General features: G+C 37.7%; 1 protein-coding gene across 5 annotated transcripts in view; it reads right to left on the bottom strand.

Annotated features, from left to right (window-relative positions):
- Positions 1-16,044: 16,044 nt before the first annotated feature.
- The window catches only part of ATF2 (activating transcription factor 2), a 52,970-nt gene continuing 44,496 nt past the window's right edge, over positions 16,045-24,518 (bottom strand). For all 5 annotated transcript variants that reach the window (XM_050899857.1, XM_050899856.1, XM_050899859.1 and 2 more), the window contains one exon: positions 16,045-18,724. In XM_050899857.1, the coding sequence (XP_050755814.1) occupies positions 18,498-18,724 (227 nt within the window). In that variant the 3' untranslated portion in view covers positions 16,045-18,497. The remainder of the gene's footprint in view (positions 18,725-24,518) is intronic.

Below are 24,518 nucleotides of genomic sequence, written 5' to 3'. Positions count from 1 at the left end.
TCCTCACTTGCAAGTATTATTTTGCCTCTCAGATGCAAGCTGTGTGTCCCGAGAATTCAAATCCAGCCTGAGCACAATCAACACAAATTGTTTACTCAAATTTAATCCATCACAGCTGTGCAAATCCACAACCTTCCGTGGAGGCTTCGGAGACATCAGCCAGGGCAAGCAGATTGTGCAGGTGTTTTTATGAGCATCATACAGCCTGTCCCACCTTCGCTTGGGGCACTGTGGTGGCTACCACAGTGGGTGTGCAGTGGGAGGCATGACTTCAAGTCCAGGTTTTTGCCACAGGACAGTCTGAAGGAGGAAGAGCATGTATGTAGGCTGCATCTACAGTCGCTGCAATTAATGGTTGTGGTTGTGTGAATGCAGCTCAGGGTCAGCAAGTACATAAAACACACTTTCTTTCAACAAGGCAGCTAAAACACAAAGGTCTGCCTGAAAAATGGGGTTTTTATGTAGTTTGTTGCACACGGGTTTTCATACTCTGAATTTTACCTAGTCTTTTTGTAGAGAACAAAAGGGAAAGATTGTGTGGGGAAGTTTTCCATATCTTTAAATCTTGTTTAATACAACAAGAAAAACATGGGGTTTTGTTATGCCTGTCAAATATTTCAAAACATAGGGGTTTATGTTGATATATTTTGCTTATTGTGCAAAGTTAAAAAAAATAAACATTTTATCCCAGAGTGATCGTTTCCTCCATTTTATTCCTTCCCAAAGGAATTCTAGCACGATGGACCTGATTTCACAAAACATTTTCATTTTGCATGTATAAAGTGCAAAAGTTCATTGAGCAGCTGGAGTACTGAGAAATAATATTTTAATTGCAGGGCTAAAAGAAGGTTAAAAATAGATGAAAAATACTTTGGAAAAAAGCAACACACAAAAATCTTTGCTATTCTGCCTCCATGATTTGACCTTTGTGTACATGGAGTGGTTTGCTTTGCTCTTTGGAAATAAGTTGGATCTTCATAAAGATTTTTTTTCTCTTATATTTCCTGGACTTAAATACTAAGCTTTCACTCCAATTTCCTTCGATTAAATAGCCAGCTTTTACTCTTCCACTACTCCAAAATCTTTATTGCGATCTACTGAACTGCATGTGTACGTTAGAAATATGTTCCTGTCCAATGAAAGTAACACTATTTTTCATAATAGGCATTATCACTACTAGTGAGGTGTTAAGATCAGTCTGAGTAATTTGATTAGTCATTTCAATTGTCTAATAATGCCTTTGCTATTAATGCAGTTATGGCTAAAACCTAGGCACATGTGTTGGTCATTTCACATTTAGTTACTAGAGTCATATTTTACTGTGCCAGGAAGAGTTCTGCAGCTGATCTGAGTTTTCAAAACAAATTGAGCTCAATCATTATTTCTGATTAGATTATTTGCTTGGTTTGGGAGGATGTTTTGGCCAGGGCTCCAGCAGCCTGCAGAGAACAGCAGCAGCTTTGGGAAGGACTTCACGGGCAAGCTCATACCCAGAGCTCTCGACCGGCCCTCGCAGGTGTCGGCACAAGAAAGGTGCTGGTGGTCGCAAGGAGAGTGGCCGCACACGGTATGTACCATCTTACCCGATGGCAACTCTGGCTTTTACAAAGGCTGGTAGCCTTGACACAGCAGGAGGAAACCAAAGGCGCAAATCAGAAAAAAAATTAGCGCGAAGTTCACTAGGTGAAGGTCCCTTCCCCCACACCCTGCTTTTTGAATGGACCTGAAATCCTCATGGCGATTTCTGTTTAACAACAACACTATCTTAAAATTACATAACGCCTTATCAGGCCAGCACATCTTAGCGCACCAGCAATAACAATGATTTAACCACAGCTCTGGGAATTTCATTAGAAGAGAGCTGGAGCTTACCGAGCACTAACCCTCCATTGCCTTGCGCAGGGGCAAGGGGAGGAAACACGGATGCTCCGGAGCCGCTAGCACAAAGCTCCAGCCTGGCCCTGTTTGGCCAGAGGGGCTGTTCCTTCGGAGAGACCCCAGCTCATACATTTGCTCTTTTGCAGGGGAGAGCACAAAAGAGGACCCCATTTTGCACAACCTTGATTTAAATGGCAGCAAGGATGAGCTTGGTGTCTTGTTCCCCTGGATCTTTAGCCCTTGAAAAGCCCTCCTTTTCAAGATTGGTTTGTTAGCATCACATTCTGTAGAAAAAGCACTATTATACTTGCCACCTGGTAGGAATATTTAGGGGTGTATTTACAAAGTGTACCTCAAGAATAAAGTCTCCAGAAGAGAAATATATACATAACATGCTATTTTCTGGCCTGCTTATTGTCCTCCAGTACGTTTCTTGCCTTGTCTCCCAAGCCTCAAGGCTCTTCAAATACTGCACTCAGTTACTACTGCTTCATTCTTCACATAAAATTCCATGACTGGGATTTGGGGTTGGTTTCCAGTGTTTAAGTTTTTTATTTTGGCCTCTGTCCTTTTTCCCCCTCACTCTTGGTGCTGAGCACTGCGGGAGCAATGGCCCATTTCCCACAGTGGCCTTTCTTTGATCCATCACCTTGTCTGAGGGTCTGGTACAAAATTGCTTCTAATTACCAGATATTTATGCTTCAAACCTTAACTAATTCACTAATCATATAGTGATAAACGAGATTTTAAAATCCATCACTGACATTTTTAAAGATTTATACACAACTGTAAAGAAAGGTTCCCAGCTAGTAAATATAATGTTGTGTGAAGAAAAAAAAAACCCATAAATTAAAGCTGTCCTGTATTAATGGGAAGCAGTAAAAGTGAAGACACGGTGAGATGTTACCTGATGGATAGGGGTAGCATCCTATCAGTTAGTGTCTTCCTGCAACAGACCCCCTTGGCAGCAGGAAAACATCACCGTAGAAGCCTTGTCATGTGCAGAATTTAATTTAGCTTCTAATGTGTAATTGCTGGGAGCTTGTGGGGCAGGCGGGGAGGCGGCCACGGGCTGCCTTACTGAGCAGATTCAGAGTTCACGCTATTTGCAACGGAACATTTACTCCTTGGAAAACGGCAAGGCAGCTTTCTACCACTTGTTCAGTAAGATAAATTCAATTGTTCTATTTAATTTAAAAGTCATCAATAAAAAGTTTCAAGACCGACTACCAAGCTTGCTAGTTAAAATTAATATTTATATCGATGACAGCTATTTGAACATAACATTGAGCCTATCACCAAACCCAGAATCGTCATTGCACTTTACCGGCATTTTGGATAATCTTTCTCCCTTTGATGAGAGAACTGGCATTTGAGCTTATCTTTCGGACGCTGTTGTTGTTCATTATTAATGGCAAAGTCATTTAAACACAATATTACCCAACACTGTACAGGCATAGAGGGAGAGAGAATCCCTGCATCAAGTACAGCAGCTGTGAGCAACCTTTGCAAACCAGACATAATCAGTGTTTTACTGGGATCTATGCTAGTCTAGATTTTGGTGGTAATTAATTTTTTTTTCTTTTATCTACAGGGTACAGACTAGCAAAGTAACAGTTACTAGGAGGAACTTGCATGTTGAATTTTATGATCATTGCCAAAGAAAGTGAGATAGGTGTAACATATCCACTATACCTTCTGTTTTAAATCACAACTACCACATTAGAAACTCACATTTGGCATCCTATCCTGATCAATAAGAATTGCACTATATCCCACAACAACTTAGAGCAGTTTAGTACAGACTAGGTGAAGTACATCAATGAAATGAAAAATGGGCTTAACATGCCTGCTTTTGGCTCTCTGGGTCATGAAAAAATGTTTAACAGACATAGATGACTACGACAACCTTTAGAGCTAGATTTTTTCCTGGTTACACTAGAAGTGAATGCCAGAGGACCTAAGGGGAAGCAGCACAGGAGCACAATCTTTATTTTAAAACTAAACTAAAGCTGTTTGCTTAACGTCTAAACAATTTGCTGTGTTTAGACTGATGTTATGAGACATTATGCCATGTTTGAACGGAACTGCATCAAAGGAAAAGCAGCTCCCTCTTGCCTGTGTTTCCTGAGCAAAGTCCTTTCTAAAATAGTTCTTAAGGACGTTATGGCTCTCACTTAAATGGATTTCCAAGACGCACATAAATGTGATGAGAATTACATCATGAACAGATACTATGGATAGGATGTAGTAGATGCTATCTATGTATCTTGGCAAAATCATTTAATCTTAATCTTTGATGTAATTTCCATTAAAAAGGAAACCTGCACCTGAATTACTTTTCACAGCCAGCTTTTCCCACGCAACAGATAAAACCAGCAGCACTTTCCAAGAACATCCACCTTTGCCCCCTCAGTAACATCTCTGCTCTAACACTGCTGACGTAAGTAGGCTGGAGAATGGAAAATGCTGGGCTAGGTACATCTGAAGTACACCTTCTTTTCCTCTGAATTAGGTGGCTACTTTCAGGTTCTCTGACAGGTATCCTGCCCTGTCTTTCACGTCAAGAACTACCTCATTCCTATTTTCTTCCAAGCTTTCACCTTTACCTTATTATGTATTTAATAAACATTGACGAACTCCTCTAATACTTTCAAACACAAATTTACAGATACTTCCAGCACTATAATGGTGCCGAAGAAGGACTGGTCTTCCTGTCTCCCGCATGTCTAAGGACAGAGGCTGGAAAAGGGTTAGAAAATGAAGTGTGCTATATGGAAAGGGAAAATCCAGAGCTACCCAAATTTCTTTTGTAATCACTATCACATAGATTGCTAGATTTGACCAAACCTGAGACTTACCTTCCGTTAGAGTGTGAGCTTCCTGAGGGTGCACGCACACAAACAAGGTACTGGTCACCCTCACGCTCACTGTGGACTGTGGTTGCTCAGCGCGTTGGGGTTTATGCTGACACTCGGAGCTTTCCTCTCGCAACAGGTTCCAGGTGATGTTTAGAGCGAGCAATATCAAAACAGGCAAGTGACCAAAGTATTTATAACTGCAAAAGGGCATTTTTGTTTGCAGCTGGTCTGAATATACTTTAACACCAGACTTTTTATGAGCTTTCTTATTGCTCGTGGGCACACTTACTAGCATATCCCATCAGCATAGACTTCCAGTGCAAGATCAGTTATTAATAACATTATTAAAATACTAGGAAATTTCACTTGCATTTTTGCTCAGATGTAGGAGCTACGTACTCGAAGTTACATTTTTAAGAATCCTGCGTATGAAACACAATATGTTTTTGATTGCTTGTTTTATTAAGTGAAATGAACAGGCTAATTAAAGAAATTCTAGGAAGTTTCTGCTTTCTGTCTCCTAGGGACAAGCCTCAAGTGTCAAAGGAGATAATACTGATGGCTATAAAACACCCAAGTGTGTTTATACTGGCTGTAAAATGCAGCTTATAGCTTCTATTTAACTTTCATAATATTTCCTTTTTATACCATGCTTAGAAATACATATTAAGGCATTAGTTGAAGTAGTGCTTGTATATATTTGAAAAAAAATTTGGTAATTGCAAGTTAAAAAACAGAAGGCAAGCCATTGGCAAAATAGTCTTAGGAATAAACTTATGAGTATAATTTCATCTATAAACACTAAAAACTAAGAACAAGCTAGCCATCAAAAAAAAATCTGCAAGATATTTCTAGTCCTGACTTTCAAAATGTCTTCAACGCTGAGCAGATGATCTCCAACTTGAAGCCATAAGCTATGCCACAGAATTGGCGGTGGTTCTTCATGCAATCAGTTGAGACTTCTAGATCCACTGGATGACTTTGAAGAATTGCTAAAGAAATTAAACCTTCTCATAAGCAACCCAAACCTGCAGTTCTGAAGTGCTATATAGAACCTGCATGCTCTTAGTGCAATTATTTGATTTTCTAATACCAGAGCCCTCAAAGTGATTTGCACATTCTTAGAGAAGCCAATGTACATGTTACTGAAGCCAGTCAGTAAAAATAATGTTTTTAATGAGGATATTAGTTATCCCATGCAACTTGCTTCTCAGACAGATTTGCATCTTCTAGGATGCTTACGGTTCTTCGAAAGAATGTCCGAGTTTTAGAGCATGTGAAACATTTAAAGGTATTTTAAAGCTCAATAATGTGCTTTATACGAGCAAGGGTATATGGGCCCTGGTGAGGCAAACTGCATCAGATTTGAAGTTGAATTTTATGTGATAGTTTAGAGAATGGAGTATATGAATAAGAAGTGAACTTTGGAAATGTTCTGAGAATTTCCTGCTGTATAGACATACGCAGTCTAGTTCTTCAGTGCCTTTGTAGAATGAACTTTAATGACCTGAAGATGCTTCTAAGTCCAAGTCTCAAAGTGTTGAGATAGCAGAAGCCCTGGGTAACTAACTTGCAGTTCAACAAATCTCTGAGAGGTGTGTTTTCTTCCACCAGGAAGACTTTTGAAGGAGAATATACAACCTTCCAAACCTAGCAAGCAAGCACATGCACTAGCAGTACCTTTCCACTTTACTGCACTTACCACAGCTAACTCTGCAAGCAGGCAGGTAACGGCAGCAGGGCGCAAAAAGCAGCATAGAATGATGTTGGAAATATCTTTCAAGAACAGCATTAGCTCTTCAGGATTGCAGAGAGATGACATTAACCAAAGCAACTTCAAAGAGCTGAAGGTGATTAAAGTTTTTCCTCTTAATGGTTCTAAAGTGTTATTGAAGGGATCAATAGCTTTTCCTGTTAAACAAGCTGTTCAAACCAAGTATTCCTGGAGAGGAGATAAACCAATCCTGGAAGTAATAGTGAGATTTAATTAGGATTTGAGATTTTCACTATTCATTAATTGATCTGCCAGTCTCACAATAGTTTTAGCGAACAGTAAGTTTACAACAATAAGATTCCTTATGAAAGGACAAAATTATCTGATTCCTTCTGAGCCCTTTTATCTGTGCCAAAAAGCATAATTTATGATATGGCCCACACAGACAGAAATTTCTCTTTTCGGTACCTGATGTTACTGTTTTTTCTGGGGGAGGAGGGGAGGGAGAAGGGAGAAAAAAAAAATGTTATTTCCCCTTTCTTTAATAATAAAATAATTACATCCCATGGTTGTGCACATTTTGCTTATTGTTAACCAAGACGTGTGGAAAGCCCCTCAACAAAGCAAAACTAAAGTAGCAGATACCCAGATCCTAAATTGGCAATGCCAGAGACCATTACTAAGACTTGGCAACTTTTCAGCTGTGCATGCAGCAGTTTTATTTTAAACAAAATCAGAGATCACACAACTGATCCTGCAATCTGACTTGCACATCACTGCACCAACCTCAGATTTGGAATTCAACTTCACATATTCAATTGTAAACTCACGCGATCCCCAATCAAACAGATATATAGTAAACTAATTCCTGGTTTAGTCCCTCCAAAATTCGGTTCCTAGTGGTTTTCTACATGCAGTAGAGATATGATACCAATGCTTTCAGCCTGTGCAAATACAGTGACTTCAGAATTCACAATTTATCTGCAGCAACAAGTCACTGGTAAGGGGAGCAGTTTCCAAAGAGCTTTTTTTTTTTCTTAAACCCCAGTAAGTCAAGGAAATACATGTTGAAAAGATGCAACCAAGCAAAGCTCTTGGGCAAACACTGTACAGTACTCCATGAGCAGGGGGACCCAGGCCCTCACCATGTTAGCATGGGTTGCAGCAAAGTTTCAACTGCCAGTTTGCCTCTTGTTCTTAGAAAACAGCTTCTTTGGTCCACCAAGGGAAAACTGCTCTCCTTTCTGCTCCCAGATGGACATATTTTTAAGAAGAATGTGTCTTAAACTGTTTTAAGGGAACATTGGACAAAGAAATCCAATTAGTTTATTCTCTGAGAGTGTCAAAATCAAAAGCATTAATCCAGATTATCATGTTATACAGCATTACAATTAATTTCCTCTTTAAAGCATATAATCATTACCCATATAAAGACAGAAAAACATTAAAAGTAACATTGCCTGTGCTCTGTCCAGTTCTTTGAAGGAATGAAAAACATCGTGTAGGCACTATATACTGATTCACTTACATTTGTATTTAGCTTGATAGCTTCAGAAAACGTAGTTGCAAAGTTCAGATGGATCATTACTAATCAGATTGTTTTCACTATTCTTTCCGCTTTATTTCAATGTTCGATCGCATGGCCATTTGCTCGTAAGATTTCTTTTCTTTCCTGTGGACACAACAGAACACCTTCCTTCTGCCTGTGAAGAATCATAGCCTCTTCAAAGCATCCTGCTGCTCTGAAAACTTGAGAGTGAAGGGCAGATGCAGCCACAACACCTGCAAGACCGCAGTTGTTACTCAGAGAAAGCCACTATTCTAGCGTTAAGAAATTGTCCCAGATCTAGGGATTTCCTCATGTATTTTTAGCTAGGACAAACAAGACAGATTTCTCGATGCTTTTCAGACTGCATTTGCCAACGCTCCCCGAACTCTTCTGGTTCCGCCTACCTAAACGTGCTTCCATGACAATTTACTCCCACCTAAACCAGTACTGCTCTAGTCCTGTTTCTGCTCCCTCCTCTTTCTTTGCAGCTGCGCTGGCTGTTGCCCGACGCCATGGCCTAGGGAGATAACCAGCAGCTTACTAGAGGGCCAGATGTGTGCACGAGTGCCAGTGCTGGCATCAGAGCAAGGGCAGTGAGCCCACAGCAGCGCGAGCTCTCAAATGACCCTCTTGGTGAGCTGTGCTGTCAGTGCCTTTGTTAATCAAACTCTTTAGTCTGCTGCAGTTTACTTCAAATATCATACAAAACAAGAATAAAAATGAAAGATTTCTTTATCCATCCACAAACTCCTTCACAGTCCACCAAACTGATGTCATGCCGTCTTCTTCAGCTTTGACAATAACATCAGCAGGACAGATTATTCTGCACCAGCCTGCAGAATACATCTCAGAGATCCTTGGTCTAATTACAGCCCTGGCGACTGCTGCTGTGAGCATCTTGCAATGGAACAGGGTAACACGGACCAGTAGATGGAGAAATTCAAATAGTGCATGGAAAAAGCAGACCCATAACCAACAACAACAAAACCCCTATCACAATGAAGTGCAAAACCATAGAAAGATGAAACACTGCAGAGCTCTCTTCAGTCAGCCCTGTTTATAAAGCTGGAGTATCTCCATCAGTGGGCTCAAATCACATGCAACGTCTCTCATCCCCAGTTTACATTGATGAATACATTTAAGTATAATTACAGGGTTTTTATTATTTGTTCTTGCTGTACAAGCAAAGTCTGTTATTCAACTCTAGAAGCCAATTCATGGAAGTTACTTTTTCAGGAGTCTATTCTAGAGGCCAGATTTCAGTTTTGATTTTTTTTTTTTAGAGTTTATATTCTTCTCTGAGGAATTGAGTAGGCAAATTGTGCTATGAAGAGGCTTATACCATTCCCTGGTAGTTCATTAGAAGAGCAGAGGGAATGGCTTCCCCTTAGCTCCTTGGAGCATGGTGAACCAGAGGGAAAAGCCTCCTACCAGAAGAGAGGCAGATGAACAGTCGGTGAAGCAGAGGTGGCTTTCAGCTCTTTTCATACAGCGCTGGCCAAATTAACGTTTTTGTATTTGATTATCAAGAAACAGTAAGGTGCAGCCTGCCAACTATGTATGAAAGTTTATTCAACCCTTAGCAGGGGAAAACTCCTCTACCTGCCCGAGGCTGGCAGCAGAGGAGGGGAGGGAGTTCCCAAGCAGTCTGGCAGTAGGCAGTGCGGCATCCCAGCCACTACAGGCGCAGGCTTGGGGAAGCTCTACCTTTCCCCCAGCCTCTCTGTCTTCTTCTCTCAAGAGCTTAATGTGCTGTAAAATGAGGAGTATTAGGAAAAAATATATGAAAACTTTGTCAATATAAAAAAAGTATTTGCTCACAATATTCAGCAGTTACCACTAGATGGCATTTTGTTCCTGAGAAATTAGAAACTCCCAGGTTTCAAATTACTTGTTACAGACAGCAGGAAACAGTAGGAAACGGAATTACTTACCTCATTTGGTTAATAATTTATTATCCATTGTCTTGTATAAGCAAGACGTCACTAACACAACACACTTACTTGCAAATTTATAAATCCCCTTTATTTAACTATAGCTTGTGACTCTTCAGCCCTCTGCTCAGTAGGTAGGGGTTTGAGCTGCAGTCAGCACTTACCAAAAATCTTTTCCACTTTTTTAAATGAAAGACAAATGTAGGCCAGTTCACAGACTTTGAGCATGCCATGGAAATCTGCCAGAAATGCCTTGCTCCAGCGACTGTACACAGTATTTCCTGTGTTATTTTTGGACAAACCCTTAATACAGATTGCAGTACAAAAAATAATTCCTGTTCAGGAATAGAGCTGTTACAATTTGATTATTATGAAATAATGTTTTCATAATAGTCCTTTATGAATATTATACTTTGCACCAGTTCATTTTAATTTCAGCTTGTACAAGCTGTGATGTACAAGATGACATTTCCATTCTTAATCTTTGCGGGGTACAATGTATCATACCCAGAGGTGCAATGAAGTTCTACTGGGCACATCCTGGGGTGACATGTAGGTAGCTTGTCTCATGTCCATAAGCCTCTCAGTGTCAGATTAAAACCAAGCAAGAGGATTTCCCTTACTCTGCAGCAACACAGGAGGCTGAGAAGTGAACTATGAACTTTTTCCTTAAAAGAGACTAGAGTACAGTTAACTCTTACTTACGGAAAGTCAAAACACCTTCAAGAAATGTACTTAATTTAATTTCGCATGTATGCAAATATACACAGTATTATGAGGATGTTTTTTCATTAGATCATCATAAGTACTGCTGCTCTGAGCATATAGCAGCCTGTTTAACAGTTGATCACAGCAAAATTCAGCAATCAGAATATTGACATAACTTCATTTCCCACTGAAATTCTGAAAGAAAAAAATCAAAAAACCCCAGAACAGAACCCAAAGTTCCAAGTATGCTCTTTGAAAAACAATTTTTTGTGTAATATAAAACTGCATACCAACATGCTTCAGAAATACTTCACTTTCAAGTGTTTTTTAATATATACTCAATGTATCTAAAGTATAGGTCTCACACCGAGGTCTCTTGCTCTTAACAGGTCTTCAACTCCACTGGCAACAGCAGTGGTAATTGCTGCTAGCTGTAGACAAGGGGCTGAATGGCTGTTGGTAGATTAGAAAAATGATCAAAATCTTTCAGGGTGGAGGCTTATGGCAGCATTCAAATAACCCATAAACACTAATATCATAGATTTCTGAGCACTTGAAGAGTAAAATTGAGAAAACATTCAGGAAAAAAGCTTCCTTGCTTAGACTAAGCTACAGTAAGGCTCTAGGTATGACAGTGACTTCTGAGGAGTAACTGGGCCTTAGAAAGAAATGCAATATTGAGTTAGAAGGAAAAAGAGATAATCGCTGGATCATGATGTACAGGAAGTCTGCGCATCACTCAAATTTTCTTTGACTAAATTATATTTACTGACAGAAGCATTGATGGTGATTAGCAGCTGGCTAAATCAGATCCTGCTCTCATACTTACTTGGGAAAGCCTCATTATAGAAGGAATCTAACTTCACTAGGGTAAAATTAATCTTCACCTCTTCGTAAAACAGGCACAAGTTTCTTTGAAATTGTCATTGTAGGAAAGCTGCTTTGCTTTAAGTCAAGTATTTTAAGAAATAGTGTACTGCAAAATTGTAAGTGGCTTTGTACAGGTTTATTAACTATACACATGCACTTTTTGGTTTGTTTTTTTTTTTTTAGTTTAGCTTAATACCATTCTCCAGCAACATGAGCTGGACTGAAATAAATCAACAGACATGTCAAAACAAAACTTTACACTCTCTAAAAGTTTGTGTTTATAACAATCTAACTCTGCCAAAGTGGTGACATTTTCTTAGGTAGAGAAGACCCACAGGATTTTATGCACCCTCACGAACATGTCTGGGTGCCTGGCATATTATAAAGGGCAGTTACATTCAGTGGGGGGTGTGTGCCCTTATCCAACAGGTGAAAACAACAATAACATCATCTAAACTATACATGAAATTACAAGAGCAGGTAAAGATCATGCATTTCGTTCCCAAAACAAAATGACTTTGCCAGACCTTAGGAACAAGGAAAAGGCCAGAATTTATAGAACAAACTGGTACTTACGATTTAAAGAGACTGTAGAAGGGAAGCATCCAAGTCAGTAAAGCATGTTTCCATCCCAAGGAAGCCAATGCTGTGCCATACGATAGGCAGAAGTGGCAAATACAACTATGCTGACAACTCAGAAACAGCGTTCCAGTTGCGTGGTGACTGGAAACAGAGCTCAAAGACCTCTGGCCAGCAACCTTCTTACACAGCATTCAAGAGAGTGCTGCATAATTTATAGAAGAAAAAGAGTTAAGTCCTATTAGAATCAGAGCTCTAAAAAGTTTGGGTAAACTGTTAGAGACAGCATAAAAAAAATCTATTATCTATTCACACATATGTGAAAGTCATAAATTGTAAACTTATAGCTTAAGATTCATTAAATATTCAACAAAGTGATCAAGTGTTCAAAATGTTCCTATCATCCAGTGAAATATACAGCATCTGTTCAGCATTTACAAGGATTATCTATTTTTTCAGCAAAAATCATTAGCCTTTTAAAGCAATTCTACTGAAAGGAAGAACAGAAAACAAGAAAACTGAAATATTAGCCTTTTCCTTGTTTTGAAATCATAACCATGCTGACTATAAAGTTTGTTGGCATTTTATAGACAACTGGAATGACTGTACTATACATTATATCACCTTTAAGAGTATCTTTCTCAACACAGACTTATGAAGGATGTCTATACTACTTACCTCAAGTGAGATCAAAACATTCCTAACATTACTGTAAACATTTTGAAGAAATAGATCATCACAGAACACATCTTCGTGTCAGAAAGAGTGTCAGAGAAAAGGGCTGGTATAATTGAGCAGTGAAACACAGCACCTTCTTGTTCAGAGGGAGTAGTGGGCAAATGGTGCGGACTTCTTTTTCCCAGTTTCATTTTCTCAATTTATTCAGAAAGGCAGTTCATTTTGTTTGCTGCTAAAGCAGAGAGCTCGTTCTCTTCGCTTGTCTCCCTTTTCTCCCGATTAGAATCCTCAATGTAGGATGTGGATCTAATTTCCCATTTTATTTTTAAACATAAACAAATTAGTAGGCTTTTCGAAATAATTCAGTTTCTAAAATGCATCAGTCCAGTGATTTATCAAAGACAGTATTTTTGCCTTCTGTAATAGTCTAGAATGAGTGATTCAGCTAAAGGGAGGCAAATACTATTTATGTACCATGCTAATACTAGCTTGCAATGAAACAAAAGCAGGAACTTTTTAGGCAGTGGAAAAAAAATAGACCTTAACTTTTGTTTTACAGGTAGCTAAACACACCCATCAGACTTACATTCAGTCCACCTGGGGACAGATGGTATTAAATGGAACTGTAATAGCTCGTGTTTGTACTTTGATGTATTAAGCTAGCCCTAGGCGAGAGTTAGGCGAGGAAAACCTGGTGACCTGCAATTCTGTTCCTCTGAAGGTATCTATGTGACAGCACGCTCTCATTCCTGAAGCTCATCTCAGTCTAGCACTGACAGATCTCCCTAACCTACAGAGTACTATCGTTTAAGCTCATTAATTGTAAGCTGGAGTATCACCAGGCCCTGCTGTCCAAAGTGGTTACAAACACTGCCCACTCCCTACTCTATTTCTGCTATTGGTATTAAAAACAAACAACAGTTCCTAGAAGCACGACTCCTTTTCTTTGCTTCAAGCTGTTTTGTACCTTTTATGCTTGTTACCATTTCCAATCAGTCTATGCAGCTTAAGCTACTCTTTACCTATGGATTTAAAATAATAAATATACTTGCATAATGATTTCACAACACTTTTCCGATTAAGTATTCATTCCCAGATTAAATTGTTATAGGTAGTTTATTTAAAGATTTAAGAACCTTCTCTCCCTTCCCTCCTCTTCCCCCAAAATGAATAGGAAAAACGTGCTTGGAACAACATACGTCATTGTTATAAAAGTGGTAATAAAAGAGGGATAGAGACTTTGAGCAAGGCTTAAAATAAAATAATTACACAAATTGGATCAAGTTAATGTGTCTTGGTATTCTATTGACAGCCATGTAATTAGATGGTAACTAACCCCACACCTAGGAAAGACAGAAACTCTTCTTGAAGATAGTTGCACTTTGCAGAATTATGAAGCCATCAGCATACAACCTGCACTCATTAGTTGTGCAGAGCATCTGTAATGAAATTTTTTGCAACACTAAGAATTCCATACTGGAGATTCAGGACGTCCTTCCAGACCTAAATATGTATTTTGTAATATATCTTGTTCTAGGAAGATGTAAATGTCAAGATTTCATAAGCTTCTCCTATCTATTTTAGCTGAAGAAGACAAGATACACAGCATGCAGAAATTCCTTTCCTGATTACTTCTTGAAATAAAAGTTTGCTATAGAGAGTTAACACAACCAAGGAGGAAGCAATATGCAAAAAGAAGAAATTCCACACTAAATATATAAGCACTTTCAGGGGCTCATCACACAAAGAAAAGTATTTTGAAGAGGAAGAAAGTGAAGAACAAGAAAGGTCATGATTTTAAATTCCATGAAGGAAAAAAAAAAAGTCATATTAAAACCTAAAATTAAAATTAAAAGGACAGGAGACTTACTATTAAAGAATATAAAACTTTGAAAATCCACATTATTTCATGGTAGTGTCATCTGGACCTACCCTACACAGTGTTATACAAGACACCGGTTAAATCACACCTGTATTACTGTTGATACGATGATTAAAAATAAATGTAAAGGAAAAGACTACTGTAAGCCAATCTTACACTCACTGTTCTGCAATGTAAATGAGCGCAGTTCAAATTATTTCTCTACTGAGGGAAGCAACAGGCAGCACATAAATGCAAACAACCTTCATTAGACACATTGTCATGAGTATATTAATCATGTCAAGAAGCATTGCTGAAGTTTCCTTCAGTGCAATTTAACATACCTTACTTTATTAGGATGCACTTAATTTCACTATGTTTTCTCCTCATTATCATTTATGATGACCAATTAAAATGTTTGTGTCTGTCTCTAAGCAAATTACTTCTGTAATTCTGGTAGCTGAAATCACCGCTCATCCAACACTTCTGTCATCTCGTTCCATCACTGTAGTATCTTTCTTTGCCCAGCCTCTATTAGCATTTTAAAGAGAAAAAGCTTACTTGGATTGGATAGTTAGGTATAAAACCGGGTCTTTTTACAGTGTAGACATTAAAAAGTGGGTTGGTTCCCCCCCCCCAGTGGCCCTGTTATACAGCCTTCGTGGTTTCTTCCTTGGAGCGACAAGCATAACTCATATAGTCAGAAAAAGAACATAAGGAAGCAACAGAGGCCTTGGGCATTATTCTCATATTGGGCTCAAAGTTGTGTGCAGTTTAACTTTAATTTCCTTGGGTCAACACATGCAATAAATGCAAGTACACAGCAACTTTACCCTTTTTGTTTCCCCCAAAGCCTCTATATCAAGGTTCTGTCAAGAGCTTTTCAAATGATATCAGAATGAGCTATTCCATGTATGTTTCACATATAACATTCACAAATAAGCCCAAACCATTTTTAACACTCTAAAAATCAAGTGTGAGGGCATGATTCTTTCTCAACTTTTCACAACACAACTGTAACCAGTTGATCTGCCTATAGCTGTTATTTCCTGGCTTCATGTATATCAAAATCAGATTAAGAGATCTGCAAGTTAGCTGGAAGTTCTGATTACACACAGCGCTTTTGCTGTGGAACTCAGGGCAACCAGAAATGGCTGAGCAACGTTCGGGATCACCAAGCTACGTTTATGAACTCCTTTATCTGCGGATTACCTTGAGCTCCTGGAACTAACGATACAAGGCTTGTTCCTCAGAAGCTGCTGGAGCTCAGCTGCAGAGCAAGGGAATTTGGCTTATTTTCTAAAGAAACATATGTGTTCTTATTTACATAACATTACTTTGACATTATAGTAATGACTTCCAGAAAAATGCTGACAATTGCAAGGATGAAGAAATAAGTCTGAAGACAGTGCTGCCTTTTAGAACAATTATAATTTCATTAAAATAGGAACATAACTTAAAGATAGATTTTATTCTCTTTGATGATTTACTCATGCAAACTGCACATAAAAGAAAACAGTACAGTTTGTGAAACATGTCAAATGTAAAGACCCAAAATGCTAAGTACAGAAGTAGTGTGACATACGTCTCAAAACGGAATCCATGGTAGTACGACTAACTTTTCTCTATTTGCTGAACACAGATTTTAATGGTTCTTTTTCCAGCCCCACTGTTAAATTCATTAACTGTTTACACGTCTCCTATACACTTATGTAGACTCATTTTACAAGCGCGACAGTTTTGTTATAAAAAACTCCACTTATATAAATATGATTTAAAAGCCTTTGTGTTTAGGAGAGCAAATTATAGTATAATCAACGAGGCCTTATCTAGTCCACCAAAACTACAATGAAAAGTGACTGTATAGCTTTCTTGCAGAATTCACATTTTGTGCCTTTGCAATTAATTTCCTTCTCACAAGAGGTCCATTGTATTTCACCATCCTGGAAACGTTCCATAACGGTTACAGCTTTTTATCTTGAAATTGGGAAAGTAAGACTTTTAAACACATGAGGTTATCAACTCAACTTTCTTAGTTTTAAAATACAAAATATTTAGAATCCCTATTATTTTCATGCTTAAAGCCCTGCAATGATACATATATGACTTAGATACTTCTTTGTCCAGTTTTCATTATAGTATGGTTGTATATATATTGTAGAAATTATGATTTTCCTGTGGATCAATTACATTTTTAGATTTAAAACTGAATCAAATAGAAACTTGATGGCACTGACACTTAAAAACACATAGTATAGTGTGGAGAAGGAAGAGCAAATGAACTACACAACCCATTATAAATGCATTAAATCTTTGTTATATACATAATGGAATCCTGCTTTACTGCCAGTTGCTACTATGCATCTGTTTTTGCTATTATACAAAGTTTTCCGACCTGAAAGCACACATCTACTTTTTTTAAACAACTTAATCTATTGTAAAATATTGTACTGTATTTTGAACATGAGTACAGAATCAAAATAGATAATGGCACATTTAAAAAACTCAATATCCTACAGATGATTGGATAATGAGAAAAAGTGTACCTACAATCATCTCATCAGAAACAAACTACATCATGGAATGTTAGTTATCCAAGTTCGCACAGTAAATAACATTTTAAAACTGCAATCACCTATCAGCCAGCATCACATTGAAGGCATCTTTAAACATTCAAGCAAAAGACTGCTGGCATTAACTACTGAACCATTCTCACGCACACACCACACACACCACATTATAATTACATTGTTTCCAAGATACGGTAGATACTGATTTTTTTTTTTTTTTTCCCCACAAGAAAGGTATCAAAATTTTTGCTACTAAAAGATGACAGTGCTTACACAAGAATTAAGTACAAGTTAGCTTGCAAATACAAGACAATGACAAAAAAAAGTCTTGAGTTGTCTGGAGAAGGATTTTAGGCTTTTCTGGCATCCAAAACCATGAGTAAACTCCTTAGTCTGTGACTTTAAAATCCACAAAATATCAACCTACTTTGGAATACTAAGTATTCCATATTTGATAACCCTGTATTTTACAATATGCTTACTGGTTTCAGCCTAGCAACAAAGGGTAGTTATAGATATCTATTCTGACTGGAGAAATAAAGCTCTCCTCCCCGCAGAATGAAAGTGTTCGAGGGGAAAAAAAAAAACACCTGACATCAAGTTAAAATTAAAAAAAAAAAATCAAATCTATTTCGTAATGATCCTCATCTAGGATAGGTATGTGCATAAGAGTACTGTATCTCATATACTGTACTGGCCCTATTAAACAAATCAAAAACCCCAACAGTTAAAAAGCCAACTGAAATGCTATACATAAAACAGCCCAAACCTTTTTCTCCCAATGTTCTTCCTCTCATAATGTGCAAAACAACAAAAAGGCAAAAAGACTAAAAGCAAATTTACTGTTACTGTCTTTCTCTTGCCTAGTGCTTTATGACCTTGCTAACGTTACAAAGTCAATAGGGACTATGCAGAACTTTGGTATAAAAATGTCACATAATATTACTATCACAGTCTTGGGGATGACCTTTAGTAATTCACCCCAATGTTTGTTGAAATAATACCAAATTAAAAATGAAATAAACCACATTGTACTGTACACACACTTTACACATTAAGCACAAAAAATAACTAGTAAAACTAATACTTAAAAAAAAAAGTCTTTTGCAAAGAGACTAGAACCGGTGTTCTGTCTCATCTTCACCTGCCAATCGTTAAAGCCAAATTTAAGTTGGATTTTTAAAAATGAATAATTTTAAGCTACAATTTCTCCTAGATGGAGACTGGTCTTTTGTTGATTTCCCTTTAAAGTCACAAATGTATATCTAAGAAACTGATGCAATGCAAGTTTTTAATCAACTTCCTGAAGGCTGCGACTGGGAGGGAGGCGCCATGACAATCTGGGAAAGCACCGGCTCTGTGCTCTGGTCCGCCATCTGAGTGAGAACGGAGGTGGCCACCGCTTCTGCCTTGGAAGTTGAGCTTACGCCGTTGGAAGTGCTGACAGAACTGTGCTGAATAGCTTCTGTGTGTGGACTGCTTGGCACCGATATGTCTTCCGAACTGTCATCTTTATCTGCAGCTGAAGAAGAAAAATTAATTTATTTTTTTCCCCGGAATGCACACCACCATGTCCCAGGTAACAGCAATCCTCCCCTAAATAATTAAAATTCATGGTGTAACCCAGCACAAATTGCAAAACAATCTTATTTTCCTTTTTTAAAGAAAATACTACTTTGTAAGCAAAAAATATGGACTGCAGTATGGAATATTCAGGAAACAGGAACATTTTCACATCTTCAAAGTCATGATTAAAATTGTCCAATTTCCTGCCTAGTAAATCAGCTGGTGGGTACCACGCCTAATTCTAATGATGAATGCTCACGTCAATAAGCAATATTTATAGATTAAAACTGCTACCAGATCTCTTGGTGCTATATGAATTGGCTTCAGATTTTCAACATACGCTATCTACTGCGTTTGCTTAGCAATCAAAAGAGAATAATTCTATGTTCAGTAATGAATACTTGGAATCACGAATATGATGTCCGAAAAAATATTATTTACACCACTATATTAATTGGACAATACTTCCACAAGTTTTCAACCCACATTCTTTTAACAGAGTGAAGCTCAGTAACTTCTTTAGTATGCAACTGCCTCAATAAGATTTAAAATCGTTAAAACTGATTTTAAAAATATCTTCAAGAATACTTTAGGTGTTCTCCACAAAACTGAAGTGAATTAGCCACACAGCTGCATAATTTTTTCTCATGACAGAGGGTAAACAGATTAAAAAATAATTCTCATTGTGCAAAACTAGAATTTACAAGATGAGCATGATGTAAAATGTCTTTCTTGCACAGACATCCCAGTCATGCTAAAATCATCCTTTATTTCCAGAGTTACAAAAGTTAGCCAAGGCATCATGCAAACACTGTCAATCAAAAAGCTGAGTTAAAGACTAAAAAACAAAAAAAAAAGAAAATAAGCTTACTGCTTTTCACTCAAAATTAAAAGTATGAACACCAAATTAATTATAACATTTTGTATCACTTTGTGCTACTTAGTGTTTTCAAGTATTTTTCACAATGGTTTTATACGCTGACTTAAACCCAGTATACAGCTGGAATACTGGAAGTCCCTTTTAAAACACTACTGACTATTGTATAACATAACAATATAGAAAGATACACAAAAACATAGCCAGAAGCATCATGAAGTATTATGTGTGACATAGCACTGGAACAAAGCTTGATTTTCTCTAGACTTGTCTTTGCAATCCCTTTCAGATTTGCTTGAGATTGGCCTACAAATTCAAAAGTTACCCAGGGGAAGAGAAGGGATGGGAAAGGACGACACTTGAACACCACTGTGGTATCACAGCCTCGTCTCCATAGAAAATCAGGCTAATAGCAGCAACTAAAAGGAACACTAAGCATGAACAAACAATGACAAAATGAAGTTTATGATGTACTGAGGTTTATACGACATACTAGCTATGGGTAAGAATAGAAAGATCTTTGAGCAACCCCATGCATACTAAGAACACACTCCTCTTCAAAGCCTGAAAACAACAGTTCTATTATTGACCGCTTCTGGAAAAGAATGGTAAGGTCAAAAAGGATGGGTAAGCAAGCAAAACTGCTGTATTTCTTTCTAAGAAATACTGCCTACACGAACAAGCTAGCAATTTCTCTTATATCTCTACTACAAGAGCATGGACATAATCGTTTGAAAGTATCATAATGTTCTTATCCATGAGGCCAACTATTTTGGCATTTTTTCAAAAACAGATCTTTCAAGCATTGAAAGAGATAGAGGCAGATGATATTGAGCTAGGTCTGCTGACAACTACCACATATCCTAAGGTTACATGGTAACTGTATACAGCAAGAGGAAGAAAATTAAAATACTTCTGAAAGACGTTTGTGATCCTTAGTAGGATTTGCCCATTCAAAAACAGAAAGAACATGAACGAGTGCCAATTCAGTTAACACTATTCTACAGGATTTCATCTTTGCTACACCTCTATCAAGACCTACAAGATCTCATGTAAAAACAAGTAAGGAACACATACAAACTTTGTTAAAAACAGAAACTCTAGTGCCACTTCCTAAAAAATACTGAGTTACTAATTATGAGAGTAGCATATTCTTCCCCTCAGACAGAATCAAATGGCAGCAAGTGGGATGACATGTATCGAACACAGTCTCCCTGCTGTGACACCTGCTCCTCCTCTTCAGAGCTGTTGTTATTCTCCTATGAATCTCAATCTCCCTATTATGCTTCTTTTGCTGATCCCTGATTTCCTTGTTGGCCAAATCCTCCTTATCCTCAAGAAAAAAGGTTAGTTTTAAATGCTACAAGCCAGAGATAGAGATGAAGTAGATCATTATCTTTCAGCCAGAGAAGGAAGGTCTTCCATTGTTCTGTATTCCTTAACATATATGTTCTTAACTCGAAAGAAATATCTGTAATATCATCACAGTGGTAAAGAACATGAGAAAGGCTTGATTTTCTGATTTTGATGGGCTCAGGAAGACCATATATGCAATGCAAGAAACAGTTATGAAAATACTTATGATCACCAATGTACAACAGAAGTTTTCAAATCACTGAGCAGAAGAACAAACATACTGTACTGAAAAGACAAAGGCACATGATTCAGGGATTTTCAGATGCCAGGGACTAGAGGGGGGGAGCTTACAGCAGACGGGTGGTAATAAATTTGACTGGAAGCGTAAATCCTTGCAATAACTACAAAGTAATATTTAGAAATGAGGTGCCACCCTAAAGAATAGGTATTTAGATTTCTTTCAAAATCCTTCCTTCATGTAGCCCTAACTTTACAGGAATAGCGGCCAAAAACTGAATACAGAACTCCATTTGAAGAATTAAAACCAAACAAGAAAATCTACTCAACGAATATAGAAGATACTTAAAGTCACCTCATTACAAAGGTGACTTGTTTTCTTAAGCCTGAAGACTGGGAATAAAGAACAAAGGCTTTTAGAGGAACACAGGAAAGTAATATTTAAGTTCCGACAGATTTTTTTCTATTTTCTTAGTTGACCAGAGAATTGCCAGGCACAGGACTGTGGTTTCAAGAGTGCAACTGATACATACCAGAATAATGTAGCTAACAATGTAGAAAAAAGCCTAGCCATTTTAGCTTTTTAACGGTTCCCCCAGCTTTGCCTCAAACCAAGGAAAATGCACAGTCCAAATCAGGAATGAATCTACAGAAGTAACGTGTGCTGTACATTAGAAGGCTGAAAATTTATAGACCTACATCACATGAACTTTCCTGAAGGCTGCATAGCTCCTAGCCAGGCTGCGCCATGAGAAGCAGCAAGCCATTTTGGTAATGGAACACAACGTGGGCTAGACTGAGCTACAGAAAAGATTTAAAAAAATACCAAACTAAGCACAGAGGAGACTTTTGAGGATGTACTAAAAAGCACCCTTTTAGTGTAGTCAAACATTGCTGCTATTTGCTTCTTAGCATCGCTTACCCATAGCTTCCGGTAAGGTAAGCAAACAAAGAGGGATTTCAGTCTTCAGAAGAAAAATTCCCAGTAAAACCAAAATGGTTTTGGCAAGTATGCAAGCATTGACATGTGATCCAGAACTCCTTTTGGTCCCCTGATAATCACTAGAAAGGAAGCCTCATGGTAATTCTCATTAGGCCATCCACGGACTATAGAGGGACTCAAGCCTAGAAATGCCCAATTCCAGTGAGCTGGCCTTTGTGACTATCTCCTGCAGTCACTGAAGGACTGTCGCCTGTCCAGAACAGGCTGTAGGAACATAGTGGTTTGAGTGGTTCAAATTAATAGAGGTCTGAAACTGGTTAGTCACCTTCTACCATTTCTTTAAAACTAACTAGAGAACACCAAAAAAAACATTTAACACCACCTACATTGCAGCCTCTATTTATCTTCCTTTATATTCAGTTTTATACAAATGTTCTGGAATATTATGATGTCCTTTTGAAAAACATGAAAAAATACCGAAAACACCCTTTTCAATTTTTTTTTTTAACAATTCTAATTTTCACAACATATTTTCTTCTCACAAGTTTTCACCTTTTTCCTGCTCCAAGTCCAGAAAAAGCCTGAGACAATATAGGAGTACTGCAGAAGATTTTTAGAAACAGTCTGGTATAGAAATGCTAAAATGAAAAATAAATGAACAGCATTTAGATTTCTCCTATACATGGCACTTCCCCCCCCCCCCAACGTTTAAAGATGCATTCAGAACCAACAGCATCCTTCTTTGGGAAATAAAAAAGTTTAAACTGGCTGAAAACTCAAACATTGCAACAGAAATTCATCCATACTGCCTCAAAGCGCAATAACCATTTTTCTGGTTGGTTTCTCTGTCCTGATGACACTCTCTTTTGAAGCAGGCACAAGACTTCTTAAATAAGGAAAATATGATCCCGAGAACAATCTCAGAAGAAGAAAGGTGTATCTGCACTGTCGTGCTTTTCACTTGGCGTGAGACAAAAATGTGCCTGGGAAACCCAAAAGATCTTAAAAGATATGTAAAAGTAAGTGCCAAAAATACACTGAAAACCAACAGATTATTTGTGCCTATTTAAGTGCATCATACATGAAACCCCATTAAATTGTGGACTTAGCTGTTAAAACACGGTCTGCATGGTATAAACTAGCACTGTCTCAGCAGTGCACAATATTCAGCACTGCAGGAGCTCTGTAATCTGGTGTCTTCGATTTCTTCCACAGAGACAGACCGTTAAACCACTCAATACGTTTTTGAAGCGATTCGACTTAGATTACACTTAGATTACATGATGAACATAGTATGTTTATTTAAAAATACTTTCTATGAACACCATTTTCATGAACGTGTTAACTGAAACCATTTTTTCCTCTCATAAATTGTACTGTGGGTATGTCACTTAGCCAACATGCTTTCCTAACAATAGTCACACAGAGATAATGTGACAAAATCCTTTCAGAGGGATGGCATTACAACTATCATTCATGTTGAACTTTTACTTTCAAGAAACTAGGTGAGCTATGCTTCCAATCTCCTTGCTTACTATTATTTTATTTTTTTCTAAGATGTAGGCTTTTTCCACTGATTAGTATTTTAGTTCTTATTCATTTTGCATTCTTTAGTAAATTAGGAACATTATAGTCCTTTTCTAAGGGCAGAAAATAAGCATTACTACACAGGCCATTCGTTAATTCTTCAATGAAGAAATCCTTAGCATGTAATTAGTTTGCCAGTATAAGACTTAGGTTTAAATATTTTTCATGCCAATTCAGGAACACGCATCCTCAAAACATCAAAATTCAAGAAACCTACAGTTTTTTGGGTTGTTTTTTTTTTTTTTAAAAAAAACCTTGCATGCATAATGTTATCCCCTAGTAGCTTCCGTATGAAATTATGTTGTTCTGTCAGATGGGAGCCATAATGGCCTCATCCCTGCAGCAATCATTGTTAATATAAATCCCAAACATATTTCTATACTGTTCCAATTTACTCCAAGATGCTATTTTCCGTCTTGTCAAAATGACTGGAGATCAAAGGACCAAGATTTATAAGCTCAAAACTGACAAAATCAGTATTCTAAATATATATGGCAATAGAGAGTTGCTAAATCTCCTGAATCTTTTAAATTAAAAAATATTGCCCATTCTGATGAAATTGCTTACAATGACTACAAGTAAAGATGGTGGCCATTAAGTTTTATCGCAAGCACCTGAGGATCTGTTTGCATGCAATACAAAATGTTCCTTTATTCTCCTGAATTACTGACACTGGCAAATTAAAATGAAGTGGCTACATATGGCAGAAACAATCTTCACATTTACAAATATCCTGAAATATCACTAAAT

Source organism: Gymnogyps californianus, chromosome 7, assembly GCF_018139145.2.
Source record: "Gymnogyps californianus isolate 813 chromosome 7, ASM1813914v2, whole genome shotgun sequence".
NCBI lineage: Eukaryota > Metazoa > Chordata > Aves > Accipitriformes > Cathartidae > Gymnogyps > Gymnogyps californianus.
The sequence above is the reverse complement of the archived record's forward strand: the minus strand, read 5'-3'. Positions and strand labels throughout refer to the sequence as shown.